Genomic DNA, 21,490 nt, shown 5'->3' on the forward strand with positions numbered 1-21,490 from the left:
AGGACCATTGCTCCTGCTGAGCCCTTCCTTGCCAGCAATCTAGGCAAGGTTCTCTGTTCCACCAGTAGCAGGCAGCAGCCAAAGCTGCTCTTGCCCTAAAGACTGCACACCAAACTGGGACTGCCAAAACCAGAATATCTTAAAATTAAAAGGACAAGAATGCAATGAGGTTGTTTGTTTTTTTTTAAATAAACAATGCTAAAAATGGGTAAGCTGAGAAGTGATCTCTGGCTGGTAGAGCTGCCTTTGGGAGGAGTGGGGTAGGAAGTGGGAGGCATCAAATAACCAGTTTCAGGATACCAGTATAGCTATTTGGTCTCTGGTTGTCTACCACATATCTTCATGCTTCTGATTTCACTTTCTCTCCAGCTGTGCCAGCTGTCCTGGGGAGGCGCCTGAGTATTATAAGCAATTGTATCTTCATCTTTTTCCTTCCCCTTAAGATGTAAAAACAGCCCTTCACCTCTACCCCAAAAACTGCTAGCTGCTGTGGAAATCGCAACAACTTGTAATCACAAATACTTCAACCCTTGCTTTTTGATAGAAGACTTGGACCAGAAAGTCCACAGTGTTTGTCACTTCTATTCAAAATCTTCTTTGCTAGAGACAAAACACAATAGACGGATGCTGGCTTTCGCTCTGTCTCAGGTTTTTCTTGTTTTCCTGCCCCCCCCCCCCCAGCACTTGGATGATTTGGTCCATGTGCCAGCAGTTAATAGCAGCCCATTGCCAGCCCAACATACACTGGTAAGGTGTCCCAGGCTTGTAGCAAAAGATGACTTTTTTTTTTTTCCCCTTCAATTAGCAGGTGGGTCTGTGGATATATGTAAATTTTCTTGGTAGCTTGAAACCTTCCTTGGGCCAACATGAGCAAATGTGATCTCGGCAAATGGAACCAGCAGGGTGACCCCTTCTGTGCCATGGTCACCATAGTTTTGATACCACGTTATGTTGTGAGACTTGCACAGAAAATAATAGCGCGCCATTTATTTCCATGGGAAAGCCTTCTTAAAAAGTAAAACCTGGTGTCTTGTCCTATATGAATTAAGAAAAGTCAAACTGCATATTTATTAGGAAAGAATGAAACAAACCAACAGAAGGAAAATAAAAACAAGTCAAGGGAGACTCGTCAGGGGCAACGGAGTAGTGCATGAGTCCAGGCTCTCTCTCCTCCGCCTTGCTGCCGCCACCACCTCTGCCAGTTTTTATTTTTACTAAGGTGCTTTGGGTCCTGCGTGGTCTTCAAGGTAAGCGCTGACCCCATATTCTCCTCCTGCGTTCTTGTTCCCCCTCCCAAACTCCTCCAGCCATCCAGGCAGACATGTCTCCCACGGAGGTGGTGTGTGTTGGTTCCTTCAGCACTCCTCCTCTTGATATATTTGTTCATCCAGTTCCTGGGACTCAAGGTGTTCAAGGCGGTCTGTTCGGCCACTCATAATCTCATCTGGGGTCTTCATGAACCTTCAAAACAAAGTGACAAGTCAATCACTGGCTTTCCCCCCTTAACCCATACTATGAGCCTGTTTCCTTGGCTCCTGAGTATCCCTAATACCCTGCCACAGCATCTCCCTAGTGACTCTGACCCAGATCCTCAAAAGTATTTGGATGCCTAATTTCCACTGAAATCGATGGACATTATCCTCAAAGGTATGTAAGAGTTTCTGTGCTTCCTTCCTAGGTATTCCCCCCCCACCGCCCAGCACCCTAGTGTTTTCTGCATGCCCTGGCAACCCCAGATGCTGATGGGCTTCCCTAGAACACAATCAGAAAAGCATTTTAATTACCCATTGGTTGAAGTACACTATTTGGATACAAAGGCAGGCACACACGAAAACAAGAGGAGAAGCCAACTGTACTGAGTGGGGTGTCTAGCTCCATGCCTACTCTGCTCAGTATCTCAAGAAGGGGGGAGATGGGCATAGCCTCAGACCTCATCTTCCCTCACTGGCCTGCAGCAGTGCATAGGAGTCTCTCACATGGACTCTCACTCAGACCTTCAGTCAAATACACCTGTCGCCAGAGCATTGAATGGGCTGAGAGCCCTAGTGCCTCTCTTATTTTGCCTTCTGAACTAGATGAAATGGGAAGAGAAAGTGGCCCAGAGATGAGAAAACGCTAGTTTAAGCATAAATCACCCTCCTAATTAATAGCGTTACAAAAGTTGGGACAAATCATGTATGAGGTTTGTCTAGACTGGGTGCAGTGAAACATTTTCCACAGAATGAAACTCCCTTGCAAGTGACTTATTGTCTAACACAGCACAGCCCCTAATTTATGAATCTGAGGGGTCAGTTTTATTTAACCCCAAATATGTGCTCAGTAGCCTCATCCAGTGAAAACAAAACCAACTGTTGGCAAGCATGTAAAAAATCCTGATCCAGAAAAAATGCCCACTGAAGTTAAAGGAAAAGATGTGATGACTCCTCTCCCTGTGAGATTATAAAACTTGGGCCTTTTATTTTGGGTGCTGGAAAAATCTGGAGTCTCTCAGCAAATGTACACTTGCTACGCCTTCTAATGTGGAATTTTATGTATGCACTAGAAAGAAAACAACAGGACTGATTCAACCCTGTGCTACTCCCATTTTATGCTGAAGTAACTCCACTGTTATGAATTGAGTTACAAAACTGGAGTGGGGAGGTAGTGACGCAGGCCTTATATTTACAAGGAAAACTCACGAAAGACTGGGGCCAGATTCTGCCCTAATTTCTGCCCCATACCAGTCCATTGAGTTTAATGATCTTGCATGAGGGTTAAGTCAAACCAAGATCCTGTATTTTCCCCTCCACCCCAACCCCTCTCACCTTCTGTCTATTCTATCTTCTAAAAGACAGGATTCCACATGTATTTCCAGGTTACAGCAAATTGCACTGCTACACTTTAAAATATTAGTTCTGATGTTTCTTAAATTATTCCAAAAGCACCAGCACCTATTCACAGCGGGCCTTTTATAGCATTTGTAATCTAAATAAATAAAATAGTAAGTAAATGCTGGTGAATTAAGCAAGGCCAAGCATCAGCACAGACCTCTTGTGCTACAGAAAACACTCAGCCCCTCCATTATAGATCTCTTTCTACCGCCATCTTGCCCTCTGTTAGGAACTCTGCATGGTGGTTTTAAGACAACTGCCTGCATGTTATTCACAAAGTCACATTCCCCATTATTTTACATTGATGTGAAAAAAAACATGAATGGGGTGACTTTCTACAGCTGCTCTTTTTCTCTTTCAATATTAACAGGGTTAGCTAAAAACATTAATTGTTCATTGGAAAGTTTGCAATTTTAAAAAACTTTCTCATCAGAAATTGAAATGACAATTGATTCCCCCCCCTTTACTCCCTTTTTTTATTTGTCCTTTTTTATATTAAAAAAAATTACCAAATCAAAAAATGTCCATGAACCTTTTCCCTCAAAAGTGTTTTCAGTGTAAATATTTTGACTGGCTCTACTTATTTCTTTTTCCATACCATGCTAAGAAGCCCCAAACAAAACCCTGTCTTCCAGTTAAAATGAGTGTTAGCTGAGGCCCAGATCCAAAATCCATTGATGTCAAAGGAGAGACTCCAAATGGCTTCAGGGTGCTTTGCATCAGACTCTAAAGTGGGATCAGTTTCCAGTGATCCTGCCTCACTAGATGCAGAGCTCCTCCTAGAGATTGACAAATTACAGACATATACACACTCTACTTCTCTGTTTCCCACTGTCTAGAACAGTGGTTCCCAAACACTGGGATGTATTGCCAATGCTGGTACTTCAGGTTTTGTGAATGGCTCACCTAACTTTCCCCTTTCCTCTGGTCATTATAAGCCTCTATGTTGGGTCTCATTCCACGACCACTGCACACCTCCCGTTCCACAGTACATGTTCTAAACCCTGCTGGAGTTCAGGGAACTCCAAACCTCAGTTGAGTGATCACAAGATGGGGGTTTGGAGTAGCTCAAGAGCCAATATGGTGAGCTCAAGAGACTTGGGTTTAAATCAAGCACTGCTGTGACTTAGGTTGTGAAACCAAATGGGAGGCGCACAATTGAGGTCTTAAAGCCTGATCCAATGTCCACTAGAGTCAATGGAATGACTCCAGTGAGCACCTCAGGCTCTTTGTCTGGTACATTGGTACAGCCCCCCCGAAGGTGTGGAAGGCTCTTTCAGCTTTATATCCATTGACAACCGTGCTATGCAGCTGGTAGTGGAGCAGCTTTCCCAAAACTTCTTCCTGCTATCCTTGCAAAGAAATCACCTCAAACAGAGAAGGGGGAAGAAAAAAAGAGGAAGAATTACCTGAACAAAAGCCTTTGTCCTGGCTCCTTCCGGATGATATTTAGTTTGTAGTAGTGGCGTAGGGCTCTGGACATTTTCTCATAAGTCATATTTGTTCTGTTCTGTTTGTTCCAAAAGAAAAGCAGTGAGAGGCAATTCAATACACCCTTCCTAAAGCTTTGGAAACAGCTATAGAAATAGCACAGCGAGGTGAAATGACTATGCTAGTTAAAGAAGCTACCTGCTCTGATCCTCTGCTGTTTGTAGGCCCATCCTGCCTCTCTGGCATTCTATGGTTTTCTTTTCACACCGTGTGATTTGAATGAGGGTGGCTTCCAAAAATGGGGGGAGATTTTTAAATAGGTCACATCGGTCTGTGCTCAACAAAGGCCTTCGTCACCAGAAGAGACTTCAACATGAAAGAGAGTATCACCCCACGTAGGACTTATTTTCAATGAATGACCTTTTGTAAAAGCTTGTAAACAGCTAATGAACTTTATTTGACAGCACTCCTTCCTGTTAAAGGTGGTGCTCCTCTGGGCTTCCCCTCCATGAATTAGTTAATGTTTACACAGCACTTTGAAGCTCTAGAGCCTGTTTCTCCTCTCATGTTTTCTCTGGTGTAAATCAGGAATAATTCCATTAACATGTACATCTGTTTACATTGCAAAGCCCCCCCCCACACGCACACACACTTTGGCACACTGGGAATCTCTTGCTCAGGAGAGGCCCATAACTGGAACAGTAGGAGGTGCATTGGCAGTGTGTCAGAGGTCCGAAATAAGATATGCTGGCACAGCTGTGTGTGGGAAGCTTGCGCAGTGCTTGCCTGTTCTATGCCTGACATGAGCCATTACCATCAGTCTCTTATTTAACTGAGCCGAGATCCCTCACTCGGGTTTTGTTTTCCAAAAGGCCCCCTGCTTGAGAACGAGACCCCTTTTGTTTACCCTGTCCCACTGAGAGCTATGGCTGGCTCAGTGATGTTTTAGGGAAGGCTCCAGTGGCAAATGAGAGAGTGAGAATGGCAGTGATCTACCTGGAGAAGCTGGGTTTTGTTCACGCAAGCCCTTCTGCAGCCAGCAGGCTCACATTCTCCAGCAGAAGTGTCTATTCTCCAAAGCCTGCCTATGCTGTAAGGCCAAGATTTTCAAAAGTGGCCTATCAGACAGTGGGTGCTCAATGCGTTCTGAAAATCAGGCCCCTTTAAGGTATCACAAAGTTGGGCACCTAAAACTGAGGCACCCAAATCTCCAGTCACTTCTCTGCAATTGCAGCCTATGTAACAGAAATGTAGCAGTGCACCAACACCAGGCTGTAAATGTGATTTCTCCTGCTTGGCAGCATTTGCTTTAAATCAGTGGTCTTCAACCTTTTTACCCTCAAGATCACTTTTTGAATGTAAGGGCAACGCAGGATCTGCCCTGCCCCACTCAGTCCATCCCCCCTCTCTCCGTCGCTCACTCTCCCCCACCCTCACTCACTTTCACCAGGGGGGTTGGGGTTCAGGAGGAAGTGTGTGCTCCAGGCTGGGGCCAATGGGTTTGCAGTGTGGGAGGAGGCTCTGGGCTAAGCCTGGGGCAGGGGTTGAGGTACAGGAGGGGGTGAGGGGTGCAAGCTCTGTGAGGGTGTTTGGGTGCAGGAGAGGGCTCCGGGCTGGGGCAGAGTGTTGGGGTGCAGAGGGGATGTCTGCTCTGGGAGGGGGGTCAGGGCTCAGGCAGGGGGTTGGGGTACAGGAGAGATCATGGGGTGCTGGCTCTGGGAGGGGGGTCAGAGGGTTGGGGTGCAGGAGGGGGTTTGGGGTGCTAGTTCTGGGAGGGGGCTTAGGGCTGGGGCAGGGGCTTGGGGTTCAGGAGGGGGTTGGGGTGCAGAAGGGGGTATGGGGTGCTGACTCTGGGAGGGGGCTCACGGCTGTGGGTTGGGATGTGGCCTCCTGCTGGGTGGCACTTACCGCAGGCAGCTCCTGGGTGGTGGTGCAGTGAGCCTAAAGCAGGCTCCTTGCCTGCCCCGGCCCCACACTGCTCCCGGAAGGGGCCAACATGTCTCTACAGCCCCAGGGAGGGAGGACAGTGGGGATGTAGCTCTGCGCGCTGCCCTTTTCTGCAGACACTGCCCCCAAAGCTCCCATTGGCCACAGTTCCCCATTCCCGGCCAATGGGAGCTGCGGAGGCGATGCTTGCAGGCAGGAGCAGGGTGCGGAGACCCCTGCCCCCCTTCCCCCCCCCAAGTAGAGATTTCTATTAAATTGTTACCCTATGGTTTTCCTAAGAAAGCTCAATACCAGAGACATTATGGCCCCTTCCAGTCACCATGCTAGCTAGCCTGAGCACCCAGTAGCATGAGACCTAAGGAGACGGGAGATACCCTCAGAGAGCAGAACTATTACAACCTGTATCCATATCATTTTCTGGCTAAATGTCTTTATCCACAAACTACCAGGCTCTTTATATAATGCCTGGCTTTCTGTGGTCCCTGCTGATGAAGGTTGGATGCTTTAGATATGCAAAGTGATACAAATAGAATGAAAGATTAAACCTTTCCATAAGTATTTTACTTTGTTTCTCTCTTTAATGTTTCTGGATGAACTCCAGAATGTTACAAATGGCAACATTCCCTGGGAGGAAAACCCCACCGCTCTTTACCTTGTGGTTTCCCCACAGCCGGGCCAGCCCGTTGGGATCCACTATCCGAAATATTTTGGATTCCTTGTCCTCCCATCGGATGAAGTTTTCGTACCGGCTGTCAGAAAGCAGCTGATAGACGTAATCCCAAAGCAGCCTGCAGTCTGTGAAGAGAAGGGCAAGAAAACATCATTCAAATACTTCTAACAGGGATGAATTTTGGGAGCTAGCAGATCAGCTTGCAGTGAAAAGACGGTGACCTCAGTTATGGCTTCATTTCTCAGCCTTAGATGCCCTTAGGATGAAGCAAGCCAGTAGCAACCTGAAGTAAAGGCCTGGGATAGAAGCTTTTGCCACTGGTGGGACTCTCTTTCAGATCAATAATGATTGAAAGTCATTACCAGCTCACAGCCTGTGTGAAATGAGAGTCTGGTCTCAGTCTTATTTCACATAGAGAAGTACCCGTACAACAATAACCACTGACACAATTAGCCTTAACTGACTCCTTTGTTGGCTGTCTCTTTAGAGAAGCCAAGGAACCTGCAGCCCTGGAGACTAAACTGTCTCCCTGCTCCGGGTGGTCACTGCGGGTCAGTGCTAAAGCACACTGGTAGAAGCGTGCACGTTATACCTTTCCTATATAACAGAAGGTTTTGGTGTTCTATATTATGAAAGCTGACACCTTTCACCAGTTCTAAATGTGCTTTTTAAAAAAACAAGCAACTGGAAAGAAAACCAAAGTACTATAATTATGTGAGATCTAGCAAGAGGTTAAATATCTTCTATTTGGACAATTGAATTAAAATTCCCTCCTGGCAAACACTCCTTAGGTCACTAACAGATATTTAGGTTTTAGCTTGATGTTTTGAGGCAGTCTCTTGCGGCAGAAGATGCCAAGAGGCTGAGCTGCTCCCCCTTGTTCCTTGAGATGTGTACGGGGCACACACGTACAGCATGATAACAAGTAACTGTGAATTATGGATTCACAGTTCCCTGGATGGTCCTGCTGATATATCACAAACCACAAGAGTGCAGGCAGAACCCTAAGATGGCCTCATATTTGCCTTTTATCATGAAGGCAAAAGAAAAGCACGTCTTCACCAACAAACCAATGAGAGACAACATGGCCAAATGGCTAAAACATAGAATGAGGCATCAAGAGAGCTGCGTTCTAGACCCAGTAGCTCATTTCAGCATGTCAATCTACTCCTCTTTGCCTTGGTTACTTTCACCATCTGTTAAAATGGGGATGACAATCATAATATGTAGAGCGGGAGAACTTAAAATGGGGGTATTACTAATACATGTGAGTTATGTTAAAATGTCTAGAGGTATTTTAGTAGTATTTCCCATTTTAGAAATGTAGGGAACATCTCCAAAACCTGTACTAGCTCTAAAACTGGAATTAATGTTGCTGGTGCACCCTCTGTAACCTGCCTCATAGGGGATGCTGTGAGGAACAAAGCCATGCACTCAGAACTAGCTATGTTTCACATAAATGGCAGCTGCTACTTAGCAAAACTAGTCCCCACAAACACAGCACCTTGATGCGCCTCTCTCTTCACTAAATACAGCATTCAATTCAAGGTCTGTCTGCCCTCCATGGGATTGGCCCTGCCTGAGAGGTTGACTCTCCTTCTGTGACCATGCCTTCCAGAACTGGTATTTAGCACTAGAAAGATGCAACCTAGCATGCTGACTGCTACAACGAGGCTTGTAAATGTGGGGCAGAGGTGGTTGAAAATTTTCCATCCAAGGTTTTTTTGTGGGTGGAAAATAGCTTTTTAAAAAAATATGATTAATTTTTATTAGCAGAAAATTCTTCATTCCATTTGAAATTTTCTGGTGTTTGATTAAAAACCATAATTCCATTTTTTATTAAAAACTGGAGTATTTTTCCAGAAAATTTCAGAGGGGAAAAAACCCTAAAGGGTTTTTCCTAATTTCCCACACAGAGCAACTAGCACGCTCTGTTTTGCATAACATGGACCTCTAAAACTCACTCTCACTGGAGGTAAGAGCAAGCTGCAGGCCTCCCGGCATTCACAAATATGATACTTAAATGGGATCCATCACTGTAGTATCTGACCACCTCACAATCTTTAACATATTTACCCTTGCATTCCCCCGTGAGGCAGGGCAGTGCTATTATTCCTATTTTTACAGATGGACAACTGAGGCACAGACAGACTCAGGCCTCTATCCACAAAGATACTTACTGCCTCCTCCTCTGACTGTTTTGTGTGGCGTGAGGTAGGTTCCTAACTCATTCTGGTAAGAAACACCATAGGCGCCTAAGCTGCCAGGTTGCTGGTTCCCGTTCGTGGATCGCTAAACAGAAATAGGCGCCTCTCTGCAGCCTGGATTTAGGTGCCTAACTCCAAGAGAGATCCAGGGCTTAAGCCACACCTGTCATTTCCCACTGGCTGGCTTAGCCTGCCTACTATGCTGGCTTTGTGGAGTGCATGCTAAGGCACCTATCTCCGCCCATTCATTGTCTAGGGAGCGTAGATGGATCAGTGTTGTGGTGTTCCTGTGATTTTTCTAGGCGTCAAAATGCTCAATGTGCAATGCTTCATTCCCTTTGTGGATCCCATCTTAAGTGACTTCCGGGAGGTCATAGAGGAAGTCTGTGGCTGAGCAGAGAATTGAATCTTAGCTGCTCAAATCCTAGGTTAGCACCATAACTACTGCACGATCCTTCCACTCATGAACGGATCACAGAATCCAGTTCATCAAGTACCTTTTTTGTCAAAATCGCTTCACATGCCAGCCTCACCCTCTTACATTTACAATTTTTTTTTACATGTCAGTAAATTAAACTGCCTATTCCAGTTTTCTCCTGCAGGCAATGAAGGAAGAAAAATTCTGTTTTTGACTTTGTTTGGTTTTGGTAATTATTTGGGAGGTGCTTGTTCATAAAACAATGGAGGGCCATGTAAGTACCTAAAGAGACAGATAATTTATTACTATTTATGAAAAACGTTGAGCTCTTTCAGTGGAAGGCACTATGGCAAAACAAATGTTAAAATACAGGAATCCTAATCTAAAAAAAATCTCCCGCCCCCCACCCTGTTTCTTCTCTCCGTTTCTTCCACTCCCCTCCTGGCCCTCATCTTCCAGAGCATTGTTTTCACCCTTGTTTGATCATTCATGAATATAATGTTCCAACCTGTGAACTTACCAATTTTTTTTCTATATGGGCTGTGGTATGTTTAGCAATGCAACCTGCATAGTCCCTTTTACACTAACTGAAATGTATGCACATGTATTGCAGGATGAAAATACACCTGCGCCTAACAGGAAGCTTTCGAAAAGGTAGTAGCTAGTGGCGCATGCTGAGGCTAGACTCGGCATTGGCCTAACTCTGCTCCCACTGAAGTCAATGGAAGTGAACTTAGATCACATTCAGCACTTCTGAAAATTCTACCCTGAAGCTGTACAGCGAAGTACTCTTTTCTTAGTCATATACTAGAGTGGAATAATCTACACTGTTGCAAGAATTACTGAAGAGGCAAAACCTTTATCCCTGAATCCAATACGCTGGGATAATTTCAGTCTGTTTTGTCCTTTTCAAGAAGATTGGGATAGGGCACATGCACCGGAATGAGTGTGCAGTACATTACCACTTCTCTGCTTTGACAAACTCTGATTACAGACCTTATGATTAACATTTATATGACTCTGTTGACCTTTGGCTGACCCAAACTTTTACATATAATCTTGGTTTACCTTTTTGTGTCCTTTAGAATCTCTGATACTGGGCACTTGTATTTTCCGAATAATTTTGAGTGGGCACAGACTTCAGGTATCTTGAACAGCATTGATTATATACATCTTTCATTTATGGGATGTATGATAGTAGGCTAACAAGTGGTATGTTGGCACAGTTTTGCTTTCTAATTTCTTCTCTTTTATATGAATAAACATATATGGCCAACACTTGCTTCTATTGAAGTTAAGGGGAAAACTCCATTGTCTTAAATACAAAGGACTGGGCCTCAAAGAAGGTTTTTAACTCTCCCGTCCCTCTGAACTACATGGCAAGGTAATTAAGAAATCAGGTAATTACCAGGGTAATTAAGACAAACTAGCTTTACAGATGGAGTTATATGACCATGGTTTATTTTTATAAAATCTATAACATTTCTCCAAAAGTGCTTTTCTGTACAAGTGACATTAAAAATGATGTTACAGTATAAAGTTTTTAACTGGGAACGGCTTAGAATGATTTACATAGCTCACCCATGGCTCTGACACACAGGCTTATTGTAGCAATCCCAGTAAAAGCTTTGTACCACATACATTCTCTTGATCGGAGTTCTGTTCATAGTTCTGCCATAGACTTCCATTGTGACCCTCAGCAAGTCACCTATCCTATCTGTTGCCTCATTATTCACATCTCCAATATGGGGATGATAATATTTCCCTGCCTTGTAAGTTTAATTAATTAATGTTTGTAGCTCCTCAAATGGAAGCCATTGTTGAAGTACAGAAGTAGACTATAGCTCTCTGTACAGTTGTAATATTATCTAGCTATATCTCTGCCTGTATGTATTTCTGGATATATGTGTGAATGAGTTGTGAGATGTAAACTGCTCCTAAAATCTATTGAGAGCTGATAGCAATGCCAGCTAGTGTCCCTTAGATTTGCAATAAGTTTTCATATTGTACCTAAAACTTGAGCGTCATGGCAATTTGTGCATTCTGAATGTATGGTCAGCCTTGACCAGAGAACACTCGGCGTTGAAGGTTGTAACGTATGATATTGGAAAGGGACTTTTGTGTGAATTCCTCAAATGGTAGCATATCTGACCAATGACCTTGATGTCACAATAACTAGGTCACTCTTAAATATATCCATTCCAGGAACACGTAACACTGCTAGTAACCAGGCTAAGATTCTTGGATGCATAGAGTATAGATTTTCACTAGGTTATATGATATTTCACTGGAGATAAGTAAGGGAGTCACTCTGATGGGTAGGTCCCATGGCAAGAAACCGAGCTCTCTCTCTCTCTTACACACTGGGTATCCACTGCTGAAAACCTCTTCCTTTGGTTAAAGAGAAATATTACTATTTCCACCAATATCTCACACTGCAAAGCATTATATAAATTTGTTTAGTACAGATCAATCACTCACATGGAAGTCCAAGGGCTTTATAGAAAAATAGATCATGCCAGAGAAACTTAGTCAAGGAGTCAATGGAGCTATGACAATATATACCAGCTAAAGTCTGTCCCTTGCTGTATAGATTAGTCCAAAGTTTCTCTGGCATAATCTATTTTTTTACTTAAATGGAGCTACGGTAATTTATATCAGCTCAGGATCTGCCCCAGATTTCCATAATTTCTCTAACAAAATGATAGCTTGTGGGCAAGCACATTTGTTTACAGTTTACATCCACACACAAACCTCTGTCCACAATCAAGGCTAATGCATTGTTGTTGCTCAACCCAGTTACAGAAACTTTTAGAACAAAAAGGGAAATTCTACTGTGGGGTTTACTGCTACATTAAGACAAATACTTAGACTGGATTTTCAAAAGGGCTGTCTAATTTCGTGACCATTAAAAACCATCTGTTGCTATGTCAGCTAAGATAATCTAATATCATGCTTCAGGGTGTAAGATAATTATTGAGGGGAGGAGGGAAGTCAAAAAGGAATCATCCTTTCTCACCCTCTGTAGAGGAGGGAGAGAGAGAGAGAGTGTGTGTGTCTGAGAGAGAGAGAGAGTCTACACAGGCTTGACAGACAACTATTTATGCAGTTCAGTAAAATCAAAGCTGAGGAGAAGGTTGCCAGATTTTATAATACAACAGGCCTTACATGGCTTTTGTCTTGCACCCAGATACAAGGTGACATACTCAGGAGAGAGACTAGAATCTGGAACTGTGCTGTGCGCAGTCATGAGGGTAGGGCTGGGGAGGGAACAGAGAAGAGGAAGTCTGGGCTCATCCGGCTGGGAATGGGAACGTGGGGGTGGGAGGCTCAAAGGCGTTTGGCCTTTGTACAGTAACTCCTCACTTAACAGGTTTCAGAGTAGCAGCCGTGTTAGTCTGTATTCGCAAAAAGAAAAGGAGTACTTGTGGCACCTTAGAGACTAACCAATTTTTCTGAGCATAAGCTTTTGTGAGCTACAGCTCACTTCATCGGATGCATTCGCTTAACGTTGTAGTTATGTTCCTAAAAAATGCGACTTTAAATGAAATGATGTTAAGCGAATCCAATTTTCCCATAAGAATTAATGTAAATGGTGGGGGTTAGGTTCCAGGGAAATTTTTTTTTTTTGGCAGGTAAAAGGCTATAGTTTTTGTGTGTGTATATCTATATGTACACACAAACACAGAGAATAAGTTTTAAACAAACAATTTAATACTGCTACAAAGCGATGATGATTGTGAAGCCTGGTTGAGGTGGTGAAGTCAGAGGATGGGCTATTTCCCAGGGAATGCCTTACTGCTAAATGATGAACTAGCACTCAGCTGAGCCCTCAAGGGTTAACTCGTTGTTAACGTAGCCTCACACTCTACAAGGAAGCATGAACAGCGGGAGGGGAGACAACGTGGCAAAGAGAGACACACTATGTGTGTGTGTGTGGAGATGGGGTAAGCGGGGTGCAGGAGCAGGAGGGAGGGGGGACACCCTGACATTAGCCTCCCTCTTCCTCCCCTCCCCCCGCACAAGCAGGAGGTTCGGGGAGCAGCTCTAAGGCAGAGGAGAGGAGCAGCACATGGCAGTGGGGGGAGGGACAGCTGAACTGCCCGCAATTGGTAGCCTGCTGGGCGGCTGCCGCACAGGGAACTTAGGGGAGCGGGGAGCTGATAGGGAGCTGCCGGTCCACCCTGGTTCCAAGCCCCCACCAGCTAGCTGCAAGGGGCTGCTCTTCCTGCAAGCAGTGGACAAAGCAGGCGGCTGCCAAACAACGTTACAAGGGAGCATTGCACAACTTTAAACGAGCATGTTCCCTCACTGATCAGCAACGTAACAATGAACCAACGTTAACCGGGATGACTTTAAGTGAGGAGTTACCGTATTGTGTTTGTGGAAAGATGGGAGAGACCTCAAAAATCAGAGCTGTGTAAGAAGTGCGCCAGGAACTGGGAAACGTGGTAACTGAAACTCACACCCACGAGGCATCGAAGATGAAACAAACAGCAGAAATGCAACTGCTGCTCTGGTCTCTGTTGTTTGTCTTGCTGCAACAAAGGAATTTACATTCTAACAAGCACACTGAAGGCAAAGCACTTCCTACAAGTCACAGTGCCCCACATCAAACAGGCATTTCCAGTATAGATGTCAGGTGCTCTTTCCTCCCCCCTAAAACACTCATTTTAACTTAGTCCCTAAAGAAATCTCCCTCAGATCTCTCATGGCTTTTTGTCACCTCTTCTCATGGGAAAAAGGGGCAGGGACTAAGAAAGAGTGGGATTCAATCCAAACCTGATGGAATATTCCTGGGCAAAATGAAAGTTCTCCCCCAAATGCTCAGTATCCAATCTTATTCAACATCAGGAAACTCTGAAAGTGGCTCAATAGCCAAATGTAGTACAAGAAAGGATTACATGACAAAGACTCTTCAAGATTAAAAGTATGTCAGATGAGTGAGAAAGCGAGGGCAACTTCACTGTAGAAGAGAACCCTCACAACAATGGTAGTGCTTTTGACTGTACAGTACAAAAGCTCCAGTGTTTTAGACTAGGGGCCCTATTTACCTCTGGGTTCTCTCCAGTAGTAACCTGACCTGCAGATTCACAACCATGGAAAATTCAGCTGGAGGGATTGCAACAGCACAAGGCACTCACAGTCCCTCTCCACCAGAAAGCCTGGAAGTGAGCATAGCCAGGGCTACAGAGTGAGCATAGCCAGGGCTGTGCTGATCCACCTCATCCCCTGGAAGTCCCTCCTGGAAGAGAGGATGCAGTGTGGATGCAGTAAATTACATATACCCTCCCCTGGCAGAACCCTTGTGGAGAATGACAGTAGAAATACTCCCCGACTCTCAGCAGGCGGTTAATCCCCTCATGGGGCGCAGCTGACACCCCCAACACAGAGGGATACAACATGAAGGCTTTGAGGTCTTGGCCATATGCAGTTTAACTACAGGTATGAATTGAAACCAATTTAATTCAACTGGTGCAAACATTTTTATTCTGGTTTAAACCAAGTTTATTTCAGTTTAGTTTAAGTTTATTAAACCTAAGCCACTTCTAAGGCTATGTCTACACTACGGACCACACAGTGGCACAGCTGTACCACTGCAGCTGTGCCTTTGTAAGGTCTCCCATGTAGCTGCTCTATGATGGTGGCAGAGAGCTCTCTCCTGCTGGCATAATTCAACCCTCCCCCAGCTATGTTGGAGGGAGAGCGTCTCCCACGGACATATCGCTGTTCACACTGGCATGTTTGTCGGTGAAACTTATGTCGGTCAGGGGTGTTTGCAGACAAAAGTGCTAGTGTAGACAAAGCCTAAATCAAATAAGTGTGTCCACACAGGGGTGTTAACTACTGACAAGGCCTGATTTACTGAAGTGAATCTAGCCCAGGCGTGCACAATGTCCAGTCTAGGGTGCTAGATTGCTGTGAGGTAGTGAACGCTTCCTGTGAAGGGTTTGCCACCCAGTTGACTTCAATAGGGATTGAAGACACTTACAACCTACTTATCCCATCTGTCTGGCTATGGTATATATGGAGTGCTAGTCACCATGGCACCTAGGCCCTGAAGCACAGTAGAATGAGAGATGCTGAAGACACAAAAATACTATTGCCTTTCAAAACTATTGTCGCTTCTGGCTTCCGATCTCAGCAAAACAGGCCCATAATGTAATCTGTGGACCCTATAATTACAGGATTAGGACAAAGGCTGACCAGCTGCAGGATGCTACTGCAGATGAAATCAAACAACAAGCAATTCTTATTCATTTGTCAAGTGACAAAAGCTGAACTGAAAAAAGACACTCTTAAACGGAAATAAGAGCATGGACACGGGGGTTATACTTATATAACTATATCTGTTTAAATTCACACCCTAGGTTATATGGAAAAAAATTTCCCATGAAGACCTGGCCTTATGGCCTCATTCACATCACTCTGGCTGTGCAAAGGGGCCTTAAGGTATGTCTATACTTAAACTGTTACAGTGACACAGCTGCAGCTATGCCTCTGTAGTGTTTTAGTGTAGATAATACCTTTGCTGACGGGAGAGGTTCTCCATCAGTGTAAGTAATCCACCCGAGAGGTGGTAGCTAGGTCGATGGAACAAATCGTCCATCAACCTAGTGCTGTATACACCGGGAATTAGGTCTGCATATCTTTGTCTTTCAGGGGTATGGATTTTGTACATCCCTGACAGATGTAGCTATGCAGATGTAAGCTCTCAGTGTAGACCAGCCCTTACAGTGTGTGTAAATTACAGTGTAAAGGAGCCACAGTGTAAATGAGGCCACACGGTCTACACGACACTCTTACTTCGGTATAACTGTTGCTCAGGGGTATGAAAAATCCACACCCCTAAGCGACGTAGTTAATCCGACCGTAATCCCCTGTGTAGACAGTGCTAACCCCAGAGAGCTACTCCCATTGACATAGCTACCACCTCTTGTGGAGGTAGAGTCATTAAGCCGACAGGAGATCTCCCATCAGCTGAGAGCATCTTCACCAAAAGTGCTACACCGATGCAGCTGCATCGGTGCAAGTTTGTAGTGTAGACCTGCCCTCAGAATCAGGTTCTTAAGTCTATAATTGCAATGGCAAGTATTTACACAAGACCAATGATCTTTTCATTGGATGGCACAGTTGAGGGGAAAGAATCACAGGCCACGTCCTTGATAAAAGTGATCCAGCTGCAATGGTGTTAGCAACATTAGGAGTCTGGTAGGCACTGTTTTCACTGCTAAAAAGGGGGTATTTTTTACTTGAGGGTAACAAACACATGCGAAGTATCTTGAGATTAAAAACAAAGTGAAGATAAGGAACTTCAGTTTTAGGTGAGGTAATTTTAATGAGGTTAACCATGGATGGGACATAAGGCTGTTAACCTCACAATTTACCTCACAGTAAAACTGCAGTGTCTGGTCTTCACTATGTTTTTCCTCAGGATAGCTCAGGAAAGTTAATTACCCCTGAGGTAAAAAACAATACACCTCTTTTGGCAGTGAAGACAAAGCCTTAGTGTAAACACTAGCTGCTGACACCATTCTCAGTACTGGGCTCTCTAACCCTGCTGGGAGGAAATCTAATCAACACAGTGCTGAAAATTGTGTTGACAGCCAAAGCCCTGCGTGCAGTCAGGCTCCCACTTTGCTACACTGGTACAACTGTAAGTAGTTTTTTCAGAAATGTCCCCCATGTAGATAAGGGTACAGATTGCAGAGTCAAATCTGAATAGCTTGAGCTGTCAACATTTCTCTCTTGCAAAGAAGGGAAGATCAGTGAGTTGCAGCTTGCAAGACAGTTCACTGTCTAGCATCTCAGTTTGCACAATGAAGTTAACACTTTCACTTGCTCAGCAGCAAGGTGAGCTGGAGAAGGGAGGAGCAGCAATCATATCTGACAGCTAAGTACATAATTGAATGGAGAGTCTGAAGGCTTGTCTTCACAAGGAAACTGACTAGAATAGCTATTCCGGCATAGACTAACCAATTTATTTGAGCATAAGCTTTCGTGAGCTACAGCTCACTTCATCGGATGCATCCGATGCTCAAATAAATTGGTTAGTCTCTAAGGTGCCACAAGTACTCCTTTTCTTTTTGCGAATACAGACTAACACGGCTGTTACTCTGAAACCTATTCCAGCATAATTATCCTGCAATATCTCCCTGCATGGACACTTTATTGCAAAATAACAGCGACTGCTACTTCATTCAGAAAGCAGAGTAATTATTCCAGAATAAAATCACTTTCATTCCAGAACAGTGTCCACACAAGGGAGTTATTCTGGAATAGTTATGTCAGTCGGTCTTCCCCATGTAGACAAGTCATTACTGAAAGGGGAACTGAAAGGCTTTACATCTGCTGTGACCTGAGCCCATGATTTTGAGTTTTTGCTGCACCAGCAGACAGCCACACAATCACTGAAAGTTCTGTTTCTGTTATAGGGCATTGTTGTCCTTGGTCATCCTGACATTTTACTTCCAGGTGCCTCAGTTTCCCCAGTTTGAGGGTAATAACGAAAGGGTATTGTGAGGCTTGATTCATTATTATTTGTAAAATGCTTGGAGTCCTTGGACGCAAGGCACTACAGAAACACTGAGTTCAAATTAGGCTTCATCTGCAGTTAACAAAAAGTGTGTTTGGGGATCTGGTCACAGACCCAAAGAGGTTTAAAACATGCTTTCGTTCTGTGGTATGGTGTCGCCGGACCACTCTACCTACTATGTGACTCTGGGAAAGTAACTACACCCGTCTGTGTTTCTCTTGCCCAGCCAACTAAGGGCTTATCCACACACAAAAGTTGTACTGTTAAAACTCGACCAATATAATTAAAACAGTACAATCCTGCTAGTGTGGAAGCAGTTATACCGGTATAAAGCTGCTAATACTAGGGGCAGGTCTAACTATAGCTGGGAACAATGCTCTGAGATCGATCCACCAGTGGTCGATTAGCGGGTCTAGTAAAGACCCGCCAAATCGACTGCAGATCGCTCTCCAGTCGACCCCTGTACTCTACCCCCGACGAGAAGAGTAAGGTAAGTTGGTGGGAGAGTTTCTCCCGTCAACCCCCCACAGTGTAGATCCCGTGGTAACTTGACCTAAGGTACGTCAATTCCAGCTACATTCTTCACGTAGCTGGAGTTGCGTAGCATAGGTCGACTTACCGCGGTAGTGTAGAATAAGCTCTATGAGGCTATGTCCTGTACAGAAAGGGGAATGAGCTCTACTGGTATAAGGCACTTTTGTACCAGTATGACTGCGTCCACGCTAGGAGTGTTGTACCAGTTAACTAGTTAAGTAAAAAAAATCAGCCCCTAATTGGCATATTTAGACTGGTACAAAATATGTGTGTAAATGAGGCCTAAGAGAGAAAACAGAGACTTCCTGAACCCAAGTCTTGGCAGGTAAGTTAAAGAAGAACTGATTACCAGCTCTTTTCTTTTTGAAATGTGTTATCTGCAATGTTTAAGCCTACACTGATCTGGGATCTTAATCGGTTTAATTTCTTTTTCTCATTTTTTTAAAATAAGCTTTTCAGTTCATCGTAAAAGTTAAAAAATCAACATTCATGGGTTTACAGCTCAAACCTTAAGCTCAAACTTTCTTAAAAGATATACAGTCAATTGGTGGTTGTTTATTTTTTAAAATTACTGTTTATAAACCCCCTTAGAGGAATATAAAGGGATAGGAAATCAGTTCCTTACTGAACTTCCAGGTGAAATTCATCCTTTTGCAGAGGACTAGCACATGGTTTATGCACATCTTAAGTTCTATTTTGTAGACTTAAGTGGAATATGAGTTGTGCATAACCCATGCGCTGGCCTTCTCCACTTAACTAAATTTGCCCCTCAGCAAGCACACAGGTTGGTTAGTGAAGGTGCCTTCCACCAACTCTGTGAGATAAGCATTATCCTCATTTTACAGATGAGGAAACTGAGGCAGAGATTACAAATCACAGCTGGGAGTAGAACCCACTCTCATGGCTTTGGCAGAGTATAGATCCTGGCAGCTATTATAAAAGAATTACTACACTATTCAGTTGCAGTGATCTAACACACTGCTGTGGTGGAAGACGTGCCTCTCAGCAGCTTACACATAACACTGCTTGTCCTCAGACTCCTGGAAAGGGAGAAACACACTAATCAGTCCATGAAACTAAATAGAGCCCAGTTGCTAAGGTACTGCATGCCAATAGTGTATGTCTACACAGCATTTTGGACCAAACGGGAGCAGGTCTCCCTGCCTGGATGGACAAACTTGTGCTAGCAGGGCTCACACTAGAGCTCATGCTCAAATAAATTGGTTAGTCTCTAAGGTGCCACAAGTACTCCTTTTCTTTTTGCGAATACAGACTAACACGGCTGTTACTCTGAAAAAAATAACTTTGTAGACAACGCTTTGAAGTTGCAGCTCGGCCGCTGAAGCCCACCCCACTCAGAGCTTGAATATCAATACACAGCATGGTTTGGAGCTTCTAAACTTTCTGCACAAATCGATGTACCTCTCTTGCTGTATACGGTCAGGCAGCCTTCCACAGTCCAGAGTTTATCATGAAGTTCCCGGGGTGGCCAAAGCTACAGCAAGTTGTTGGGTCCATGATGATGGTCCAAAAACATCTAATTATAGTTTATAAGACTGCTTCCTGATACCCTCGATCACACACCCCCTCTCATAGAAATGATACTTCCTAATTCTCAGTTATACTACAGAGGAGCTGTGGAAAAACTATGGTAAAGGGATGTCACCACCTCCTTCCAAAATTTCAAGCCCAGAGGTAAGAGTGAACTTCATGTGTTGGGGTTTGTGCTATGGATTAAATAACTAACTTTTCTTCCCTGAAGAGCTGCTATAGCAAAACACAGCCACTCCCCAAAACAACAACACTGGGTGCTCATGGACTGCTCAAAGGTGCTCTGCAGTAACTCAAGGCTCCCCAAAGGGGTTCGGGAGTGGCAATGGACATTTATACAGATAATAGGCACATCCACATGAACCATGAGGGATGTTTCAGGGCATAAGCCAACCTCTAATTGACCCTGTGGGCCAATTATTACACAATTTATATTGCAAGGTTTCTTGCATCTTCCTCTTAAGTATCTGATTCTAGCTACACATAGACCACTGGTCTAGTCCAGTATGGCCATTCTTATGTTCATCTGCACCAGCCAGTTGAGCAGGCCCTGGGCAGATGCAGATAGTTCATGCTGTGCACTAATTTAGTAGGTACAGGGGGTAAAATCTTGGTGTTGATGTTAATAACACAAGTCCCATTGACTTCAAGAGTGCCAGGATTTTACCCTGCAGTGTCCCATGCTCCCATCATAGCCATTGTGTCTCCCATAGGCGCAACAACAAATAACTGTGTGTAGTTTCAGCAACTAATAATTGTGTGTAGGTTTTTCCTTTTTTGGGGAAGAGGGGGTGTTAAATTTTAAATGAGGAGGGTTTAGGGCCAAATTCTGCTCTGATTCCCACCTTTCGCAACCTCACAGTAGTGGGAGGATGTAAGCCAGGATAGAATTTGGCCTCTGATATTTTAAAATTTAAATGTTTCTATTTTAGGGATGACTTTTTTTTAGAGAGGTCTCTATTTTAACAGACTCATTTGCAGACTCCCAGCCGCCACTTGTGGGCACAGAGCATGCTCACACCTGCACAGACATTTTTTCTGCACTAGCACCTACATGCGGGGGTAATGGATTCTTCCACCTGTGCATACACGGACACAATGATCACCTGCAAAATCCATTTCTCCAGGCAAAAATGCCATGTTTGCCTAGGCAGTCACCAAGGGTCAACTCTACCCCTTCTGATTCTGTTTGCCCTTTTTTCATGTTATGCAGTGAAAAGGCCCTTATCTATTTGTGAACAGTTGAGAAGACTCGCCTTTGTTCACTAACTTATTCACAACACTAAGGATTTAGGATGGCTTTCTGGAGTATTTTTAGTTCCTCTG

General features: G+C 44.2%; 1 protein-coding gene across 6 annotated transcripts in view; it reads right to left on the minus strand.

The window, feature by feature from the left end:
- Positions 1 to 1,040: 1,040 nt before the first annotated feature.
- ETV6 (ETS variant transcription factor 6) overlaps positions 1,041 to 21,490 on the minus strand; it is a 161,361-nt gene continuing 140,911 nt past the window's right edge. For all 6 annotated transcript variants that reach the window (XM_077825415.1, XM_077825407.1, XM_077825390.1 and 3 more), the window contains 3 exons: positions 6,901 to 7,043; positions 4,280 to 4,380; positions 1,041 to 1,461 (listed from right to left, as the gene is read on the minus strand). In XM_077825415.1, coding sequence (XP_077681541.1) covers positions 1,356 to 1,461; positions 4,280 to 4,380; positions 6,901 to 7,043 — 350 coding nt within the window. In that variant the 3' untranslated portion in view covers positions 1,041 to 1,355. The remainder of the gene's footprint in view (positions 1,462 to 4,279; positions 4,381 to 6,900; positions 7,044 to 21,490) is intronic.

This window comes from Eretmochelys imbricata, chromosome 1 (assembly GCF_965152235.1).
Source record: "Eretmochelys imbricata isolate rEreImb1 chromosome 1, rEreImb1.hap1, whole genome shotgun sequence".
In the NCBI taxonomy this organism is placed as follows: Eukaryota; Metazoa; Chordata; order Testudines; family Cheloniidae; genus Eretmochelys; species Eretmochelys imbricata.